This window comes from Ammospiza nelsoni, chromosome 21, assembly GCF_027579445.1.
Source record: "Ammospiza nelsoni isolate bAmmNel1 chromosome 21, bAmmNel1.pri, whole genome shotgun sequence".
In the NCBI taxonomy this organism is placed as follows: Eukaryota; Metazoa; Chordata; class Aves; order Passeriformes; family Passerellidae; genus Ammospiza; species Ammospiza nelsoni.
The window spans coordinates 6616576-6637979 of NC_080653.1; the positions used below are offsets into that span (position 1 = coordinate 6616576).

The 21404-nt window shown below is 51.2% G+C and overlaps 2 protein-coding genes across 2 annotated transcripts; both read right to left on the reverse strand.

Moving 5' to 3' along the window:
• Positions 1 to 1783: 1783 nt before the first annotated feature.
• GUSB (glucuronidase beta) lies at positions 1784 to 12530 on the reverse strand. Its single transcript, XM_059486831.1, has 12 exons — positions 12294 to 12530; positions 10582 to 10770; positions 9593 to 9774; positions 9044 to 9186; positions 8698 to 8885; positions 7788 to 7940; positions 7153 to 7331; positions 6340 to 6486; positions 5235 to 5319; positions 3618 to 3794; positions 3053 to 3188; positions 1784 to 2003 (listed from the first exon to the last, which is right to left on the reverse strand). The coding sequence occupies exons 1-12, from the start codon at positions 12528 to 12530 to the stop codon at positions 1846 to 1848; spliced, it is 1974 nt and encodes a 657-aa protein (XP_059342814.1). The 3' UTR covers positions 1784 to 1845.
• Positions 12531 to 13434: 904 nt separating this feature from the next.
• Positions 13435 to 20857, reverse strand: LOC132082555 (argininosuccinate lyase-like). The gene is made up of 17 exons (XM_059486885.1): positions 20385 to 20857; positions 20332 to 20352; positions 18466 to 18660; positions 18284 to 18367; positions 17926 to 17982; positions 17272 to 17369; positions 17031 to 17108; positions 16709 to 16786; positions 16271 to 16323; positions 15986 to 16048; positions 15708 to 15822; positions 15022 to 15106; positions 14808 to 14867; positions 14590 to 14673; positions 14276 to 14356; positions 14077 to 14183; positions 13435 to 13655 (listed from the first exon to the last, which is right to left on the reverse strand). The coding sequence occupies exons 2-17, from the start codon at positions 20344 to 20346 to the stop codon at positions 13505 to 13507; spliced, it is 1404 nt and encodes a 467-aa protein (XP_059342868.1). The 5' UTR covers positions 20347 to 20352; positions 20385 to 20857; the 3' UTR covers positions 13435 to 13504.
• Between the last annotated feature and the right edge of the window lie 547 nt (positions 20858 to 21404).

Sequence of the window (21404 nt, forward strand, 5' to 3'; positions counted from 1 at the left end):
TAATGTCAGTACTGTAATTCTGTTTCTAGAATTGTACCAAGTCGTGTGGTTTTCCCCAAGACCTTGTGTGTGTTTAGCTGTGGAAGGGTTAAAGCACTTGATTCTCCCCAGATCCCAGTTTTCCCAGTAGAATTCCTGCAGCTTTGTGTCTGCCTGAGCATTGTGTGTAAAGGCTGAGCAGCGTTGACTTGAGGCTTTCAATGTTTACAGTTCTTTAAGCAAAAAAAAGAAACAAAAAAAAAAGCCCCAACCTTGTGGTTTTTATCACTTTCTGCTTTATTGGGGCTGCTCAAAGCTGGTCCCACAGACCACAAAATCCCTGGAAAAAGTGTTGGGAGTGTCCCTGGAATTGGGGAGGGGTTTGTTGAGAACAAGCAGGAATTGACCCTCAGATGTGTGCTCAGATTTTGGGGGGGCTGAGCTGAGCCCTGCTTTGTAAGGAGTGACAAATGTCAAATCCTCATCTGTGTTTTGGTCAGGTCTGTTGAAATTGAAGAAAATGAGTTTTTAAAGGATGATGGAGAAGTTGAAATGACTTTCAAACACTGCTAGTTGGCAGTACCATGGTGTGGTTGAACAAATGTCTTTTTATTGTGCATAGACTTTTATATTCTGGGAGTTTAGTTCTAGAGAAAATGTAGGCCTAGCACAGTGTGAGGAATGCTGTAGTGTTGTTTCTTTTCCCTTAAAAACACAAGAAAAATTATTGTGGAGTCTGCAGCGAACATCTGTGTCCTTACTGTGCTGGGGCAGGGTGGAAGTGCTGCTGGTTCCTCGTGTACCCCCTCTGAAGGGAACAGAATTTGGCCAGGACACAAGAGAAAAGCAAATATTTCCTTTATATGGTCAGATTTGGTCACTTCCCTGAGGCACTGACACAGAGGCCCCAGTTTCACCCAGAATCTGTGAATTCCAATAATTAAACTCCAGATTGGAACTTCCCAAATGCTTTGGGCAGCCTCTGCTTTTGTTGTTCTGCTGCTTTTGGGAAGTTTGCAGATTAAATATTCTGAGTTTTGCTGAGTGCTGCTGTGCAGGCCCAAAGGGGACAGCACTGCAGCAGCACAGGGATTTATTTACACCTGGCCCTGCCCCTGAGGTTTGGAACAGAATTTCCCTCTGGGCTGCTCTTCCTGTGGTGATATTGAATATGAAGGAAGCCCTTCCACATGGAAGTGGCATTGTTGGACACAATTTGTGTCTGACAGTGGCAGTTTTGGTACTGTAAAATAGATTTCGAGTTGATGTAGTCCCTCCCTGTGTAACATTCCACCTTGCTGCTGGAACAGGAATTCCAAACTCTCTGCTGGATGTGTTGGGTGCCTCACACCCCTCCTGCTGCTGGGAATGCTCAGGATTTCTCACACATCCATCCTGCCAGGCCAGAGCAGCTGCACAAACTCTGCTCCTCTGCAATCCTGTGGACAGTTTGCTGTGATCTCAGTAGTGTTAACTCTTAGGGGAGTTGAACTGGAAAACCTCATTTGCTGTAGAGGGATGTGATGTTCATTTAGAGTAACTTAGGTTTTGTTTTTAAGTTCAGCATTGAGTTGTATCATGTAATATTTGTAATTTTTTTTGCCATAAACAGATACCTCAGTCAGGATTTCTTAACTTCATCTCCTTGAAAGTGAATATTTGTTTTCCTGCCTGGAAACAAGAAGCCTCCAGACTTGGCTGAGCAGAGGAAACAAAAGTTTCTGATCTGCTTTGCATCACAGTAACTACTTCAGGTGGACTAGAAATAGCACTGGACTTGCAAGACTTCAATCAGGCATAAAACTTATTTAAACAGAGATTTAATAACGAGTTCAGCATCATCCCCAGCCCCTAAACCCTTTGTTTTCATTTTAGGAAGAGGGAATGTGATGTCATTGCAGGAGGAAGACAGCTTGATTCGTTTGCAATCCTCCAGTACCTGTCCCTAAGGACAAAGGCGGCGGCTTTGGGCTGGCGCTGCCGGGTGAAGATTCCCTTCTTGTTGCCCAGAACTCTGGTGGTGCCTGCAGAGAAGTTATAAAACACAGAAATTTATACAGAACGTACAAACCAGGCTCTGCTGTGAGCTGGTACAGTGCAGGGACTAAATCAGGCCACGTGGAAGGGACCTCTGCACTTTGTTTGCACAGTCAGGGAGCCATGCATGGGACAGGGCAATGCAGCTGCAGCTCCTGATTTACAGCTGCTGGGCTGGGACATGCACTGGGGTGTGCCCAGTGATCAGGGTTCTGTCTGCTGGAGATTGGCTCCACCTTCAGATTGGATGGAGGAAATGGTGGTGACTATTCACTGTCCTGTGTGGTGTCTGGATCCTTTCTGCCTGTTTCAGTTTTCACAGGAAATTAGAGAAAAGGATTGCAGCAGGTTGAGAGCCTGGAACTGCATCTGTGTCTGACCTTTTTGATGCTGCTTTTCTGGGCACTGCCATCACTGAGCTTTCTAATGCCTGTCCTGGTGCTCTGCAGGGTATTTTAGTGCTGTTCTCCCTCTCCCTGACTGCTCACCACCCCAACCCACTGCAGGTGGCATAAGCAGAACAGGTTCATTGTTAGATCTGAGTTGTGATTGTTTCATTTCTGTGAATTAGGGAATTTCCCTTCCTTTGTGACTGCACTTGTCTGTTAATAATGGATGGAGTGTCATGGTGAGCCAGCTGTGTGCCAGTGTGGCACCTGCTCCTCTGCTGCTGAACCTCTACCAAGTAAATTGTGATTATTTCAGGTGCTCTGTTCCCAGGGCAGCTGCAGGTGACACTGGAAGCAAGAGAGATGTCCCTGACAGCTGCCTGAAGCTCTGAATTGAGGGTGGCCAAAAACCAGGAGCAACTGGGTCCTCACAAGCTTCCCCTGTGCACTGTCCCATGCTCCTGGGAGCATCTGTGCAATTAAGCACAGGCAGGACCTTCTCTCTTGGCTCTGGGCATGCTGGATTTTGTGACAAAACCTGGTGAACAGAGAGCCTTTTGTCCCACCCTTCAGCACAGTGTTTGTGTGGCACAACCACTAAACTCCCAGGGATGATGCAGAGGTTTAGGATGTAAATAAAATCTCACCTTGATTGGTCATGAAATCAGCAAAATTCCAGATGAGCTCCCCAACCACGTACTCCTTCCTCTTCTTGTCCAGCACAGAGTGGTACTCCCTGAGCATGGCCTGCTGGTACTCCTCACTGAACATCATGGGGGGGTCCTGCAGCCAGGAGAGAGCTCAGGGCACAAACAATCCCACCCAGAACATTCCTGACCAGCAGCTCTGGGGCTGCCTGTGCTGCTTTAACCTGGCTGCTGTGACCATCAGCAAACACACAACTCCCAGGGGGAATTCTCCTGGTGGCCTTTGTCATGACAGGGACAGGAGTGCCACCCCCTGCATGGGACAGCACCAGGAACCTCCATTCTCCAGGGTTTGCTTTCATTTCAGCATTTTTAGCACTTCAAGGACAGATTTTGGAGTCCTGTGTAGCAGACAGAGTGAGTGGCAGAGCTCTCTGGTTTTGGTGGAGCAGGATCCCAATCCTGGAGCCCTTTGGACACTCCCAGCACAGCCAGGCCCAGTGGTGCCAGCCTCTCCCAGTTCCCATTTTCTGCCTCTAGGAGCTGTTTCCACCACAACACTCACACTGTGCAGCCCAGGCACTGAGTCTGCTCCATATTCACTCTGGATAATGGGTTTTTGGTAGGTTTTGTACCAGTTCTCAAACTGGGCTGTGAGTTGCAGTGGGATCACTTCCAGGTGGCCTGGGTCGTGGTACCAGGAGAAGTAGCTGTTCACACAAATCACATCCACATAGGGAGCCTGCAAAGAAAACAGTGAGAGTGTTCTTCAACCTTCTCTTGTAAATCTAAATCCTCCTTTGGGTTCAATTAATGGAATCCAGGTTTATTACACATAGAATTAATTGTTTCCCCCATCACTCAGGCTCTCCAAATATAATCTCTTTCCCAGAAAAAAAAATTAATAAGCTAACAGCATTAATCTGGCATTTTTCTTACAGATTAGGAAGTCACAGCAAAGAGTTAGACAAGATCAACACGTTTCATTCTCAGGTTTGTTAGAAGTTTTTTTGTTTCCAAGATGTCTCTGGCTTGCTGGTACATTTAGATGTACTTTTTCTTTTTGAGTATTGGAATGTGATTATCAAGTGAGTGGTCAAATATTTTGACTAGCAACTAAATTTTGTGCATCAATGGTGCAATACTAAGACTAAAGCATTCTGCAAGTTATTTGCCATTTCTACCACATGGACAGTGTGATAAAAGGGCACAAAGCCCCCTCAAAATAAAGTGATGTTGTATGTAACTTGTTCAATGTTCTCTTAACATGTTTTGTAATAAAAGAAAAAAAAAAGTTCTAATATCACATCAGTGTATGAGAGATCTGTTCTCTGGGATTGTTTGCCTGAGCTCCTCCAGCTGAGCAAAATGGGAATGGGATATCAAAAGCAGATTCCTGCTGGGCTCCATCAAATTTAAAACCATCAGAAGTTTGTTTTTTTTTCTGGGGTGGGGAGGAAAAACCTCAGAGTTGCAGCCATTCCTGCTAATTAGAGGATATTTGAGAAGAAATCCAAAGTGTAACCTGGATCAGGGATGTGTGGCAGCACCAACTCACCTGCTAGAAGTGATTATTGTACAAGGATCTACCCTGGAAACAAATACAGGTGTTAAAAATCCTTGGTCCATGCTATGAAAGGCCCCAAAATCCAAGGAAAGTGCATTTTGATTATTTATCCAGCTCCAGGGCTTTAATTGTGGAGCTGGAGGAGCTTTTAGATTATTCAACACAAAGAGACATCTGCCAAAGAAGATCTAGAGCAGTTGAAAGCAGGAATTAAAGCAAAGCTTCCTTCCTTTAGACTTCCACAAGGGTTGTGAGCATTTTAAAGAGGTTTAAGCTTTGGCTTAATTGCAAGTGAAAATCCTGAGCATTAGTAAACAGAATCAATGGCATAGCAAAGCATGACACTATTAATGGAATCCAGGGCCATAATCCTGCACACAAAGAATTGTTCTCTCTTACAGATCTTTTTTTTTTTCCAGTTGGACTACAATTACAGGATAAGGTGATTTCTACTAGAAACAAAAATATAATTTTTTTTTAGCCTTTCCTTGCTAAATATCTCCAGCAAATTTAGATAGGAGTGGGGGGGGAAAGGAGTGTAAAACAAGTGAGGAGAAAACGTATGAATTTAAAAAAACAAAAGAAAGAAAAAGCTAGAAAATAAAGCAAACTTACACCATGATCAAGAGCGTAATTAGCATCTGTCACAAAGGTGACTGGTCTGGAGGGGTCGAGGGCTTTAGTGTGAGCTATCACTGTCCTGTTTGCAAACAGTAAAGCAAGAGTTCAACAACAGCATGGAGCAGCACAGCCCCCTCTCCCCTGTGTCCCTCCACCCCCCAGACTGAGCTGCTTTGGATTCAGCAGCCAGAGCTTGAGTGAAATAAAGAGAATATCTGTCACCAAGTGCCACCTGAGAAGGAGCAGAGTGAAGCACACCAAGCACAGGCACGTGTGTGGTGGAGGGACAGTTGAGTTTGAGGACAAAACTGTAAAAAAAGGCAATGGGAAGTCTCTGAACAACTCCTGGGATGTGTTCCTGAGGCCCTGTGCCACAGCTGGATGTTTCTGAAGAAACCCTGAGTGAGGGAGATGGGACAGAATGGGAGAGTCAAGCTCTGCTGCTGGCCTGGCATTGCAGGAGGGTGGTGAAACTCCTGAAGACTGAAACTCACAGATCTCTCTTAATGCACCTCAGCTCCAGGGACACTCTGCTGCCCATTACAGCTGCCTCTGGGCTACCCAAAGCTTAAATCTTTTTAGAAACAAACCAAGGGGGCTGCAGGGACTCAAAGCAGTGCCTTTGAAGTGGGAAGCCACAGGACAAATAAGCAGCACTGACTGCAGAACCTTGTGTCCACAATGAAAGGCCAGTTATGTTACAGCTTTGCTGGAAATCTCAAAGGATTGCAGCTCATCCTCCCTGATTTCTGCACCTGAACATCAGAGCAGCTCATCTTCCAGTGCTAACAAGGAACATTCCATTCTCACCAGGTCTGGTTTTACTCGACCTTCAGCTCGAGATGCTCAAACCAAGTGGACTCCTGGGAATTTTGTGGAGTCTTGGTGGGTCTGAACCAACACATTGGAACAGTTCTGAGCAGCAGTTCCGCACGTGCAGCAGTTCCATTTTAGTTTGAAGTTTCCATTCTAGTTCGCATCCACAGGTTCAGCTCCAATGTTCCCAAAAAATACCAACCCTCCCTTTACTTCCTCTCTGTGCCACCCCAAGGGAAGAAGAGGCATCACCTGCCACGAGATGAGGAGCAGAGGCACTTACTTGAAGTAGTGAGCAGCTGGGGGCAGCTCTGAGGCCGGCTCGTTGGCCACTGACCACATGACCACGGAGGGCCTGTTCTTATCCCTGCGCACCAGCTCCTCCATCACTGCCAGGTGGTGCTGCAGGGACCTGTTCCCAAAGCTCTCCCTGGAAAACAGAAGGAGGTGAGGGTGTAAAATGCATCCATTTCCCTGGGAAAATCCATCCATCTCCCTGGGAAAACTCAGCACAGCAGAGCTGAGGATGGCTGTCTCTACAGGACACAACACAAGCACACATCGCTGCTCTCCAGGTGAAGGAAATAAAGGGAAGATTATTTTCTGACCCCAACATTTATAGTTTTCCAAAAGTGACAGTGGACTGGAGGGTGACAGTGCCACCTCTCCAATGACACTGGATAAACTAACAGTCCATCAAATTTCTCCTCCTCCATAAAGGAATGCAAAACAATGAGTTATTTACAGAAAGCGTGAGAGAAAATTCGCTACAAAAATGTCAACATCAGAAAGCTTAAAAAATCTTTAAAAATGAAAGTGACAGATGGCTTCTGCCCTGTTTCCCCAAAGTTTACTGCACAGTTCAGGGCCATGGTTTGGGCTCATTAACGGAGCCATGTGGCAAAATGTGGCAAAGTGCCCTCATCATGAGGCATTGCCCAACACCATGAGGCACCACGGTGGCGCAACGGGACATTTCCAAACAGAGCAAAGTACTCCCATTATCAGCACTGAGCACAGAAGTGTAACAGCAGTAAAGGGACCCTTGTGAGCAGCTGGGAGGGGAGCAGAGGGGCGAGGGCAGGGCAGCTCTTACGGCAGTTTGATGCCCACCCCCGGGCTCTCGTCGATGACGGCGATGCCGTAGGCGTCACACAGGTCCATGATCTCCTCAGCGTACGGGTAGTGGCTGGTGCGGAACGAGTTGGCGCCCAGCCAGCGCAGCAGGTTGAAATCCTTCACAATCAGGGGCCAGTCCAGGCCTTTGCCACGGATCTGGGGAGAAAAGAGCAACCAGCCCTTGTGAACAGAACCTCCCTGCTTGATCTAGCACCAGCCCTGCCCAGGGTGGGGAACACGACAGCCACTGCCACAGTCAGAGGGGTTTGGTTGGAGGGGACCTTAAAGCTCTTATCATTCCACCCCTGCCATGGTTGCTCCAAGCACTGTCCAACTGGGGCAGCCACAGCTTCTCTGTGCCACCTGTGCCAGGGCCTCCCCACCCTCACAGCAGACTGACTGTCTGTCAGCATGTCTGGCTGACAGCTGGGACATGCTTCAGTGTCTCCAGCAGCACATCCATGTGCCCTGAGGGATGGCAGGACTGTGGCAGGACCGGGCATGGTGTGGCTGTCCCCTTAGTGCTTAGCCTGGGAGGAGGGTGTGAGAGGAGAGGGCAGGTGCCACCTGGGCAGCAATGTGAGCTGAGGTGGCCCTGGGTGTCACACTTACATCTGCATCCTCGTGCTTGTTGACCCCGTGGAAGTAGAAGGGGCGGCCGTTGATGAGGAACTGGCTGCTGGTGACGTGCACGGTGCGGATGCCCACGGGCAGCGTGTACACGTCCTCCAGCAGGGCCCCGTCCAGATGGGCCTGCATCCTCACCTGTGTGACAGGGAGGAACAGGAGGGACCCTCACAGGGATGCCCAGGGCTCCCTCCCCTGTGTGGGAGGGAGAGTCTGGCCCCACATCCCTTCCCAGCCCTCAGCACACAGCCTGCTCCTCACTGCTGCTGCTCAGGGGCAGCTGGGTCTGACTGAACAAAAATACAAATGGAAGCTGAAGGATAAAGAATGAGCTCCTGGATGACCCTTTTTGTTCATCCCAAAATCTTCAGTGTCTTTTTGTTCATCCCAAATTCTTCAGTGTCTTTTCCCCATGCCATCCCCCCAGGCCATTTCTATGCCCTGATGCCAGGCCATGACTACCACATCACCTGCTCCCAGGTGTGACCCCGAGTCCCTGGAAACTCAGAGCAGCTCACCTCCCTGATTTCTGCACCTGAACATCAGAGCAGCTCATCCTCCCTCATTTCTGCACCTGAACATCAGAGCAGCTCATCCTCCCTCATTTCTGCACCTGAACATCACCACTGCCCTTAACCCCCACAGGATCTCCCAGGTTCCAGCTGTTAACTCATCATGTCCCCAGAGGGGATGGATGGACTCTCAGTCAGGAGCTCAGAGCACACTCCAGGAATGCCATTCTCCCTGACAGCCCCTTCAGAAGCTGCCAAAGCTTGATTTGATTAGTGCTTAATTAGCAGAGCCACTCTGGTCACACACACAGGCAGAGGCTGGGCCATATGGCAGTGCCTTAACCCCATTAACCACACCCAGAGAGGAGGAAATGCCACGTTACCTCCAAGGAGTACAGGTACCCAGGGTTCTCGTGCATCAGGTAAGGCCACCAGAGGTTGGGGTTGAGGACTTTGAGCTCTCCCTCTGGGCCATCACCTGTGGCCACCACCTTCCCCTCCTGGTCACGCAAACTCAGGGACAAGGAACTGTCAGTGCTGCCAACCACTGACACCTGGTACTGCACCCTGGCTGGCTCAGAGGAAACAAAAAACAATCACAGACTGCAGGAGACAGCTCAGCCTCAGGAAAAGCCACTAGGAAACAAATTCAATCAGACTAGAGCAGGATGCTCTCCCTGCTGCCCTTGGCACCTCCATCTGGAGCCTGAGGGAGCTCAGTGCACCTACCCAGACTGTCTGATGAGGAGGTTGTCACAGTGATGTCATCAATGTAGGCAGCAGGAGTGGTGTACAGCACAACTGGGCGGTGGATACCAGCATAATTGAAGAAATCAAACTTGGTGTTCTGCACAAAATAGTTCTTGGGGTACCTGAGTGAGCAAGGCTGCATTACACTTCACTACACAGCTGAAGGCAGTGCAAAATAATCATGTAAAATATCTGTATGACAAGCTGGACCTGTCTGTCAGCTGCTATACTGAAGGATTTTGCAGTTAACAAAGAAGTTAAAAAAGATCTTCATCCTTCAGGAGAGCTGGTACTTGCAGCTCCCAGCTGAATCCAAGCTTCTCAATCCTGCCCTGGATTCAGCTTGGCAAATCACCCAATCTGTGCACAAAACAGATGCAATAACTCACTGCTGATTCCTCACAGCTCCACCAACAAATCCACCATTAAGACAACACCACAGAGGGACTTCTGAACCATCAGCTGAACAAACTGCCCCTGTCCCACACCCCTGGGATGATCCCAGCAGTACAACAGCCCAGAACTCACCTTGATTTGTCAGCCATGTACTGGATGGAGCCCGGGGGCAGCGTGTGGGGGGTCAGGGTGTTGTTGAGGGCCACAGTGATGCGGCACAGGGAGCCTGGGCTGCCCTGCACCACGCTGCTGATGTCAGCCTCAAAGGGCAGGTGCCCCCCTTCGTGCTCCGCCACCTGCACCCCATTCACCCACTGCAAGGAAAGACATAAAAAAATGGGTTATTGGGATTTTGGGGTCAGAAGAGCATGGGGAAGGGAAGCCCAGTTATGAGGAACAACTGGGCTCTTGATCCTCAAAGGATCTTTGAGGGATCAACCTTGATCTTTGAGGGATTCCTTTTGCTGGGAGCTGTGTCTGGGTCACACCAAGTGTCACTGAGGGACACAGTGTCACAGACATGTTTTATGAGAAATCCTTTCTTTAGGATTTTTTTCTCCTGAGAAGCCGAGAGGCCTCAGGAACAAAATGTAAACAATGGTTATCTGCTGCTGTGGAATGCAACAGGTGCATCTGTGATTAGTCCATGTTGGGTGTTTCTAATTAATGGCCAATCACAGCCCAGCTGTCCAGACTGTCTCAGTCAGTCACAAGATTTTGTTATCATTCTTTTTCTATTCTTAGCTAGCCTTCTGATGAAATCCTTTATTCTTTTAGTATAGTTTTTAATATATAGCATAAAATAATAAACCAGCTTTTTGAAACATGGAGTTAACATTCTCATCTCTTCCCTCATCCTAAGACCCCTGCGAACACCACCACAACACAGTGTGGGGCAGATCCATCAATCAGGAAATGTTTAGTTACCAACCCCAAAACTGCAGGATCAGAGAAATTGGAATTCATCCTTGCTGGGGAAAAACAGGCACGAGCTCAGCAGGGGACGCAAAACAGAAGCAGGGATGGATTTGCTGAACAAACCACAAAACCGCCTTTAGCCCAGCCTAATTTAGGAAGCAGTAATTGTCCCTAATTGAGGGCCGATGCCCCGAGGCACGCACCACCATGGAGTAGTAGTGGGCGCTCCCGAAGCGCAGCACCACCCTGGGGGCGGGCTGGCCCTGCAGCCAGCGCAGGGGCAGCAGCACCTCCTTCTCGTACCACACCCAGCCGATGTAATTCTCCAGGCTCGGGTCCTGCGTGATGTCGTTGAAGCTGGCAGGCACCGGCATGTCGATCACAGGCCCGCTCTGGCAGGAATTGCACGGGAAAAGAAGGAACGGAGAGGTTAAAAAAAGGAATTTTACTACTGGAGGTGTCCCCTGCCAGTGACAGCCCTACAGTGCCTTTGCCAAGGGGAAATACTTGGGAAAAGCTGTTTAAAAACTGCTGAGATCTCTCGCAGCTCCTATACAAGCTCTGATCAGCACCAGGCACATAACCTGCCTGTTCCTAGAGGAAACAGCTGCTCCTTTCTACTCCCCTCCTGCTGTACAATGAAATGTTTTCATTAATGGCTCTGGCAAAACCCAAGCCCAGGTTGTTGTTTCAGTGGGAATTTTCTCCTGCACAGTTCCAGAGCAATGTGGGGGCTGTGGTGCTGTTTGTTAGCTAAGAGCTGTAGTAAATGTGTAACAAAATAATAGATATTTTGGGCAGTAATGGATATTTTGGGATATTTTTCTCTCCATGGAGATTGTTTGGGATCAGCTCAGCCTTTCTCACTGCATGAAAAAACAGATATTCCTTGGGATTACAACAGAATCCATTCAGTTGCTTATTCCAACATGAAGATTAGAGAGAGGCAGTGTTACAATACATTGAATATTGAGGAATCCAGATGCTGTTGCCAAACAGAGCTGTTCATTTTCAGCACTTTCTGCACTCAGGACGTTGCACAAAGGAGTTCTGCAGTTCTCCTTTCCTGAGGAAGCCTCAGGAAATGGAATGAGGAAGGTCTGGGCACTCAGGGTGGGCATCATGTGCGTGGCTGACTCAGCACTGGCACTGCAGAGAGCCCGGTGCCCTCATCAGAAAATCCTAGTGGGAAAATCCTTGGGTGGGCAAGAGGATTTTTCTTATATCTGATGCAGGAAAAGCCTTGCCTGGGCTGGCCAGAACCTGTGTGTCCTTCAGGGAGATTCTGTGAGTTCTAAAACAGGTTGAGTGCACTGATCCAAGCCTCTCTTTGAAGGGACGTAACTCAAGATTCCTCTCCTCTGCAAAACCTCCATAGTGCCCTTCTGCTCTTCTCTCCTTCCACAATCCAACAACAAAATCGGCCAAAAGGCTAAAAACAGAAATAATGAACGACTTATCCATTTCATGCATAAAATCCCTAACTCTTTTCTGTCAAGTAATGCACTTATTTCCAAGCACCTCTCAGTCACAGCAAAACTTTTCTACCAGCACTCTGAAACTTTGGAATAAACAATTCCCAGTGTCCTTCCAGGCACATTTTGTGCTGATTCTGTGCTGCTGGAAACTCAGCGCTGTACAAGGCTCCTGGAGGTGAATGGGGCTCATTCAAAGGGTGTTTGCCTTCGGAGCAGCACCGGGGGCATCATCAGGGGCTGCTAATTAGGAAATGCCTCAAAAACAGGGCAGGGTCAGCACCGTGAGGAGAACGGCAGCCCGGTGGGGAAGAAGGCATGGAAAGAGGAAAAGAGGAAGAAAGAAGAGGAGCCCCTGCAGCGGGCCGGAGCCCGGTTCTGAGGGGAAGGAGGGCAGCCCGTGCCCGGGGAAGGGCAGCGCCCGCCCCGCTCCCCGCTACCTGCCGGAGCGGCCGCCGGTACCAGCGCTGCGCGAACCCGGCGTCCCTGCCCGGAGACAGATCGGCGCGGAAGCTCCAGAGGCCGCCGAGCTCCCTGCGCTCGCGGGAGGGGGTGTCCCGGGGCTGCAGCATCCCGGCGGGACCGGCCGCCAGGCCCGGGAGGAACAGCAGCAACACCGGCAGCATGGGCAGCGTGCACGGACCGCCCGCGCCGCCGCCTGCGGCAGCCACCGCCATCTTGGCTGTGGGCAGGGCCCGCTGAGGGAGAGGGGCGGGGCCGAGGGAGAGGGGCGGGGGCTTGGCTGAGGGGAAAGGGGCGGGGCCGCGGCTGAGGGGCTCCCGATCCCCGTCGCGATCCCGGTCCCTGTCGCGATCTCGATTCCTGTCGCGATCCCTGTCACGGTCACGATCCCTGTCACGGTCCCGATCATGGTCCCGGTCCCGCCCCAGCGTGATGAGCGACTGCAGAGCTCGACATGGACCGGGTCCTGTCCCGCGGTCGCCTGCGGACAAAGCCACCAGTGTCCCGGCGTAAAGGCACCTCCAGGAACTTTCAGGCTCTGTCCTGGATCGCTGGATTTCATCGAGAGGCGAGTGCTCCCCTGCTCTCCCCTCCCCTCCTTCTTATTTATTACTTAGGGGCTTAAATGTATTTATCACCTACTTTTACTTATTTAGTCATTTGCTTACTTATTTACACGATTTATTTATTTATTTGTCGCAGAATCATTTCAGTTGGAAAAGGCCTCTGAGGTCACCAAGTCCAACCTGTGACCCCACACCCCCCTGCCACCCACATCAGGCCACTGAGTGCCAAACAAACTCTTCCTTAAACACCTCCGGGGATGGAGATCCCACCTCCCTGCACAACCCGTTCTGATGTTTGGTGACCCTTTCTGGGAAGGATTCCTCCTGATGTCCAACCTAAACCTCCCCTTAAGCACAGCTTATGTTTATTATTGTTGCTTGCTTACTCTTGGTTATTTCTTTAATGCCTGCTTGCTTACTTCAAAAAGTGACTCTGAATATAAATAGAAGTGTGGAGGTTATAAGTTACTGGAAATGGCAAAAGGAGCGCTGGTGGTTTCATGGGGAGAAGAGGGAGGGTGAACTCTTGAAGAAGCAAGACACAAGAGCAGGATTTCAGTGAATTATAGATACTTCAGTGTTTATTAACTCCATATCAGTGGCACGGGATCTCTCCCCACACTCTAAGCCTGCTCCTTGAGCCTCTTGAGCAGCTCCCGCAGCTGCTCGATCTGGGCGGAGACGCTGCTCTTGGCGGTGCCGCCCGCGGCCGTGTACTGCTCCACGCTGCTCAGCACGCTGAACACCTGCGCCACGTCGCTGCCAAACAGGGGGCTGGGGGCACAGGGGGGGCTCTCAGGGGGCTGCTCCCCGCGCCCAGAGCCTGTGCAGAGGCTGAGGGAGTGAGCACGGAGCCTTTTCCCCAGGGGAAACGCTCCTGAGCTTCTGCTGGCTGATAGCAGCTCACCGAGGAACTCCAGAGCCAAACCCCTCTGTGGGCTTCCTGCTCAGGGCAGAGGTGTCTCCCAGCCCCTCCCAAGAGCTCCTGCCCATGCCCATGCCAGCCTGCTGGAGTTGTCCCCCTCCAGTGTTTCAGCCCCAGCAGGAGCAGGTGGGATATTCAGGACACCTCAGCTGCGATATTCAGGGATATTTTGTCACCTCAGAATGTTGAGGTGCTGCTCGGCCCAGGCACTTCGGGGAAGGCAGATCAGGGAGGCTGAGCCCAGGAAAGTGAAATAACAGAGGGACAAACCTGATGTTCTGCAGCTCCTCCAGGCTGAGTTTGTTGATGGTGATGCCTTTGGTCTCAGCCAGCTGCACGGCCTTGCCAGAGGCGACGTGGGCTTGTCTGAAGGGCATCTGCAGGGCGAAGGGGACAGAGCAGAGGGGACTCAGCTCAGTTCCTCTGCATCCACAGAGATCCCAGCTCCAGCTCTCCCTCTGGCACTTACTCCCTTCCGAACCAGGTACAGAGCCAGGTCAGTAGCCAACATCTCCGGGCTCAGCGCCCTCTCCATGCTCTCCTTGTTGATCTGCAGGAGGAGGATCCCAGGGACACGTTACCATCAGCTCCTCCTTGGGGCATGTTAGTGGCAGGGTGAGGGGAATTCATCTGGAGCTCTGAAAGAATGCTCTGAGCAGCTGGCAGAGGGACCAAAATGAGCAGTGTGGGTGAGGCACTGAAGAGGAACAATCTGGAGCTGTGCTACTCACAGAATATGAACCATGATAATGTGAATAGTGAGAGGATGAAAAGAATCCTTACCTTGAGGGTGGAAATCACTCCAGTGGCAACCTGGAGCACAGCATTCAGGGTGTCTACGACATCAAAGACAGCCTCCTTGTCCTCCTGTGGTGGAACAGTGATGGAAATGGCTCTGAGCCAGCCTGGTGCAGCCCAAAACCCCCCAGGCTGAGCAGCCCTGCTCTGCTGACTCCTCCAGCCAGCAGGAGAGAGGGTGTGGAGAGGAGCAAGGGCTCTACCTGCAGGTCCTTGTTGTAGGTGCTCGGGAGTCCTTTGAGGACCATCAGAATTGCAGCCAACTGCAGAGGGAACAGGAGAGGCAGGGAGTGAGCACAGAGCAAAGCACAGCCCCAGAACCCACAGCTCTTTACAAAGAAAAGGCAAAGAAAAAGGAGATTGTCCAGCCCCAACAGGAGCAGTTTCCTCTCCCTCCTCCTCCTCTTTGGGGCTCACCCGTCCGAACACTCGCCCGGCTTTGCTGCGGATCAGCTCCAGACTGTCGGGGTTCTTCTTCTGAGGCATCAGGCTGCTGCCAGTGCTGGGAGGGACAGGAGTGCACTGGTGAGCAAAACCCTCATCCGTACACACTCATCATCACTGGCCCAGCCCTACAGAAGCAATGTGTAGGACCCTCTTCTCTGTATCCGTGTTTAGGGTGTAGGAAATCAGTGAACTGACTGAGTTCTCTTTGGTTTTGCACCTTGTTCGGAGCTCCCACACAGTCCCACCTGTCACAGAGAAACTTAAAAGGAGGCTCCCCCTACAGGGTCGCATCAGCAGGTCAGACTAAGTGTCAGCGTGACTTCATGGAGGGAGGGCTGTGGCTGTGCCACCCTGCAGACAAGGAGTCTGTCGGGACTGCAAACCCAACCACACAAGAAAGGGCTCTGGCAGCATTCCCAGCACAGGAGGAAGTTCTCTCTGCCAGCAGGTCCTGGACAGGAGTTGGGCTGAACAGAGACTTGGCTGAGTTAAGGGAATCAGAAATAAGTGCCCATTGCTGAGGAATATTCACCCTGAGGCTCTTGGTGCTGGGTCAGCCTCGTGCACAGACAGAGCCCAAGCACTGCCTCACCCAGCGTGGGCAGCTGAGGAGGAGAGGCTGAGCGAGGAGCTCCCTGCCCAGAGCTGGGACCCACCTGTAGGCATCAGAGAGGGTCAGGAAGCCAAACTCGCTGGTGCTGTAGATGATGAGATCCTCAGCCATCTTGCTGAGGTGGATCATCAGCAGGGTGGCAGCAGAGAGGAATTCCACTGCAGGGAAGGCAGGAGATCAGGAGGGGAAAAGGTGCTTGGACAAGCCACGGAGCCCTGACTGGGGCTTTAGTTCCCACATTTCAGTCCTTTATTAAGGAAGGGAACAGGAAAGGTGTCAGGAGCTGCTTCCCCCCGTGCTGGAAGCTGTGGCTGTGCTTACCCACAAAGTCCCTCTCGCTGACAGCATCCATGCTGTTCAGGCTGATGGAAGCAAAGTCCAGCTCTGCAAGGAAGGGGATGGACACAGGAGCTCACACTGGCTCTGACAGGAGCCTGAATGCACCAGAGGAGGTGACTTTTTATCTATTCATTACCCTCCACCCCCTTGTTCAAGTGCTGCAACACATCCAAAATAGTATTAGGACAATGTGGTGAAGCTTCCCAAAATCCCAGCTATTATGAGTAGTCGTTTATTATTATTTTTTATTAAAAGGATAACATTTACCACTGCACAGCAGCTGTCTGTCAATTCCCAGGGCATTTCCAGCCAGAGCTCCACTGCCAGGGGAAGAAAGAACCAGAAGTCACCCATGATATCCAAACTGATATCTGACCAAACTGAGCTCTAGTGATGACACCTCTGAAGATTTCTCTCCCCCAGTTCACTTGGATTTCACAGTGTGGTCTGAGGCTCATCAAACCCTGAACTCTGGACTAAACGAGATTTTCTCTCCCAAACAGGAAGATTTGCTTAAGGAAAGCCTTGTAATCCTTGATTTTCAATAAATAGAAAAATATTTCTATGTTGAGAGTCTTTGCAGAGGCAAACTGGGCTGCAGTGTCTATGGAATCCCCAATGGCTCAGGGGATGGACAGATCTCCCTCTTGTCTTCATCTCAGAGCAAAGTGATGGCTGAGGATCACAATAAAAAATAAACTTTACCTCCCTAAAGGCAAGACATTGATCCTCCTCTTCACCTCTCCCAGGCGCTCAGAATCACGGGTCAGTGCAACAGCATGGCTGGGGAAGGACAAGAGAGATGAAACAGAGAGATGAAGCTGGAAAATGGAAAGTGCAGGAAGTGAGAATGGCCAAAGGATGGAGAACAGGGAGTTGTCCAATGCATGTTTGGATTCCCAGCTGGTCAGAGCCACACAGGGAGTTCCTGTTCCAGTTTGCAGGGCGCCCTCTGGTCTGTCACTACCCCTGGGTGTCCCCTCAGCAGAGCGGGGCCCCGAGGCTGGGGAGGGTGGGAGGGGCTCACCTGAGCAAGAACTGGCTCCATCGGATGGGCTGAGCTTTCTGCAGGTGAGTGTAGCCAGGCAGGATCACATCGATTTCTCTGGGAGGGGAAGGACAGAGAGGTGAGCAGCAGGGAGGGCAGGGACAGGTCTGGAACTCCCTGCACAGGACACCCTGCAGCTGCACAGTCACACAAGCCTAGGACTGTCCTGCCCCCAAAAGGCCAAAGTTATGGAAAACAGGGACTGAGGGAAAGGACTCACATGGCAGCACGTTCCACCAGGGTCTCAGTGAGCCTCAGGAGGTGCGTGGAGATGATGGAGAGGGAATTCTTCATGAACAGCTTCAGGTCAGTCACAACCTGTGGGGGATTGGCCACAGCCAGGCCAAGCACAACAGGACAGATTTAGTGACCAAATATTGCTCAGCAGAACCCCCTGGCACCATTATCCCCTCCTGGTTCTGTGTGAGGGGAAGGGAAATCTTCCTGTGGGATGCATCCCTGGTCACTGATTTGTGAAAGCTGCTGTTGCTTTCCATGGACAGAACCAAAATCTGTGACTTTCAGTGGACTAGTCAGATATTGTCACATTTGAAGCAGAGAATTCCCAACCAACACAAGCTGATCATTGTGATCCTGAAAGATGTGCACACCCAGCCAGCAGAGTCGGGGGTCCTGGAGGTTTTCAGAGATTCCAGTGGAATTTTGTGGCCTTTTACCAGCAGGATGCAGCCCTGCAGATCCCATTCCCCTGGGTGGATGAGTCACTGCAGCATCATTAGTTTAAAGCCATCATTAATTTAAAGGGAATACAGGCTGGAGTGTGTCAGGGATGAGAGAGATGGCATAAAAATATTCAATTAAAGAACTGAGGTGGAGGAATACCAAAGGAGAAACAAAAAGATTCTGTCCATACCTGATCATTCCTGCTTCTGCCAGTGTGCAGCTTCCCAGCTACGTCTCCAATCAGCTCCTGAGGACAAGAGCAGGGTTTCTGTCAGCATCTCTGTGCTCTGAACAGGACAATGCACAGGAGCACATCTCCCTGCCTGCAAGGGACTCAGCTCCAGGATCCTGTGAGGAACCCTGGGATGTGCTCTGGGGAAGGGCAGCTTTGGGTACTTGTACAGTGCCACAGAAGGGGGCTTGGAGACCCTTGGCTGTGCCCCAGGGGTTCAGTGCCAGCAGCTCTAAAGGGATTTCCCAGAGGGACAGAGGGACAAGGCCTGAATGTCAGGCAGAGGATGAGGAAGAAGAGGCTGGAGGAGCCAAACCTTCAGCCTGCGCTCGTTGGCAGTGTGGATGTCCTCATCAGTCTGGATCACAGCAAACACTCCCTTGGACCATTCCTCAGAGATCTGCAAACAGCACAAACACCAGTCAGCCACAGGAGTTATTAAATCCAGGGAGGCTGCTCTCATTCATTCACCTGACAGTTTTTGAAGGAAACAAATACCTTTTCCAGGCCACCCAGGATCTTCTCCAGCTCAGCATTAGACAGGATCCCAGACTTCTCCAAGGCTTTGGCATAAGCCATGCTGCCCTGGATGTCCACCTCAGCCAGCCTCTGGTCATAGCTGATGGAAGCATTGAGCATCTCCATGATGGGATCTGTGCTTCCACTGAATCTTCCACCCCAAAGTTTACTCCCCTGAGAGAGAAAATAGCCAATTAAAGAGGCCTAATGACTCCAGATAAATCCTGTGCAGTAAATAACATCCTGTGGTCCATTTATCTGATACAGAGCCCCTGCTCAGCTCCTTCAGTGTGACAGCACTGACCAGAAAGTCCTCTGGACTTCAGGACCTCTGGAAATGGTTGAAGTGCTGGAGAACACATCATTGTCAATGTTATCTACCCCTGAGCTCCGAGGTCTGGCCCAGGAACCCTCCAAGATATTTTACTCTGTTGGGAGTCCTTGAAATTGGTATCAGGGAAAGATGCAAGACCAGCACAGATTTCTGTTTTGAGGCCTTGTAAAGGGAGGGAAAAATTAAGCAGTCAGTAGGATTAAAGGGAAATTAATATCCTTTAAATCCTTTTGGTGCTGTTTAACTAACAGATTCTTCTTTGATTGACAAAGAGCTGTGGGCTCTTTTTTCACAGAAACAAAAGTGGAATTTTCCTATCCAAGCCAGGATTCCTGTGGTGACCTCAGCCCCTGGAATGTGTCACCCACTCCAGCCAGTGCCCAAAGGCTGTGCAGGGTTCCAGCTGTGCCACAGCAGGGTGTGTGGGGTGTGTGTTGTGTGGGAGCTTCTCCAGCAGTGATTCAGAGCCTGCCTAGCCTCACCTGAGCTGTGTCAGCTCAGAAGATTTTTTCATGCCCAGGTAAGACAACCCAAGCAGTTTTCATTCTGCCAGGCTTGCACTGAAGTGGGTAAGAATTTTACTTGGGCAGAGACAATTTATCCAAGACTTCAAAAGCAACTTTCCAGTGCTACCAGGCACAAAAAGGAATTCGAGGGCACCTGAAGGAAGGGACTAAATACAGCAGCATTGCAGAGTGGATAATTACTAATCTACTTGATTTTTTTAAACACCACTTGCAAGTTTTTTCTCATGCTGGTCACTATAACTACCATGGACAGCAAGGAGCTGGAAGCTGATCAGTGCCAGGGCTTTACCAGCAAGGGACTGTTGAGTAACCCTAAAGTTTTCCCCGGTGACTGTTTCCATGTCCCTGTGCCTGAAAGGACAACAGGAGAGAGCCTGCAGAGGTGAGGTGTAGCCGTGTGTAAAATACAGCTTTGTTAGAAAGCTGAGGGAAGGCAGAGAGGGGAATCAGAATTGAAATTGAAGTGTTAGAGCTCTTCAACACTCATTTGGTGCGCCCAGGAGCAAAGTGAATGCTAAATTAGAGGCCATTCCAGAGACTCAGCACTTGACTGGGGATCAGGAGTATCCAGGTATTTAAAGCTTCCTATCAAAGCAGGAAGGGTGTCAGCAGAAACATTGCAATGTACACATTTACAATCCAGAAATCAAAGCTGAAAGGTTCATTTTGGGCATCTCCAGGACTCTTTGGAGCAGTGGCTGTGCAGCCTGGCAATGACAAACACTGCCTGGAACGTGGAGCATCGATGTGGGGAGCAGAAAGAGAACTCGCCAGGATGCCGGGTCACGTCTGGGCAGGGAAGGAAACTGAAAACGCAGCTTTTGTGCCGAGCAGTGTTTGTTTACACAGGCTGCTGGGAAGTGCCTGAGCCCCAGGCACAAGGATCGGCCTTTGCCTGGAGACAGAGGCAAGAACGCGGCGGCCCCGGGACGGCTCCGCTCGGCTGAGCACCCCCGACACCCCCGGGAAGCAAAGTTCGCTCACCTCGGCTGCTGCCATCGCGGCCGGGCCGGGGACACTGCGGGCCGGGGACACTGCGGGCCGGGGACACTGCGGGCCGGGGACACTGCGGGCCGGGGACACTGCGGGGCGGCTCCGGGCACGGTCCCGGTCCCGGTCCTGGTCGCAGTCACGACTTCGATACCAGATCCACTCACGGTTCTGATCCCAGCTCCAATCCCGGTCCCCGTCCCAACTCCGGTCCCGATCCCGGTCTTGCTCACAGTCACGATCCCAGTCCCAGCTCCGGTCCCGATCCTGGTCACAGTCAGGATCCCAGCTCCGGTCCCAGTCCCAGCTCCGGTCCCGATCCTGGTCACACTCAGGATCCCAGCTCCGGTCCCAGCCCCAGCTCCGGTTCCGCTCCCAGCTCTGCCCCGATCTTGATTTCAGCTCCAATCCCTATCCCAGCTCCATTCTCGGTGCCGATCCCAGCTGCAACCCTGTTCCCGATCCCAACTGGATTCCTGGTCCCGATCCCAGCCCCGGTCCCAGCTGCAGTCCTGGTCCCTGTCCCGGTCGCGGTCCCGGTCCCAGCTCCGCTCCCGGCGCTCCCGCAGCTGGTCCCGCCCGCCGGGGCGGGGAGTCCCCGGGCCAGCCCCGCTCCCGGTCCTGCTGTGCAGGGGCACGGTTTGTCCCTGTGCCTCACAGCACACTCAGGAATGGCATCCCCGCTTTCCTGTCCCCTGTCGGGGTTTGCTGGCCTTTAACCAGCCCCTGTGCCGTAATTCAGCTGGGAAGGAGCCTAATCCAGGTCCTCGGGTCATTGTCTGGAGCAGCAGGACACTGCCGGCGACACCCAGCTGCCTCTGGCGGCCCCACAAGGTCCTTTCCCAGCTGCATTTCCCGTGTAGTGCCCTCAGTATCCATCCGGAACAAGGCACAGACTGTCTATGTAGCCACCAATTAACTCACTGCTCCCCATTAATTATTTCTTTTTCAGACTTGCAGGCTTGAGGATGCACACACCATCACACTGTCTGCACTGAGAAAAACTCTGAACCATTTTGTTGCCAGGTTCCTTCTTCTTCTGGAGTCCCTCACTTTTAATATTCTTT

Coding starts and splice junctions, on each gene's coding strand:
- GUSB (XM_059486831.1), bottom strand. CDS start 12,530: ATGGCGGTGGCTGCCGCAGGCGGCGGCGCGGGCGGTCCGTGCACGCTG. Junction 8,886..9,043: donor CTCCTCATCAGACAGTCTGG/GTAGGTGCACTG, acceptor CCTCTGAGCCAG/CCAGGGTGCAGTACCAGGTG. Junction 7,941..8,697: donor GGTACCTGTACTCCTTGGAG/GTAACGTGGCAT, acceptor CCTGTCACACAG/GTGAGGATGCAGGCCCATCT.
- LOC132082555 (XM_059486885.1), bottom strand. Junction 18,368..18,465: donor TCCTGGGTGGCCTGGAAAAG/GTATTTGTTTCC, acceptor TGCTGTTTGCAG/ATCTCTGAGGAATGGTCCAA. Junction 16,049..16,270: donor CAGACAGCTGCTGTGCAGTG/GTAAATGTTATC, acceptor CCTTCCTTGCAG/AGCTGGACTTTGCTTCCATC.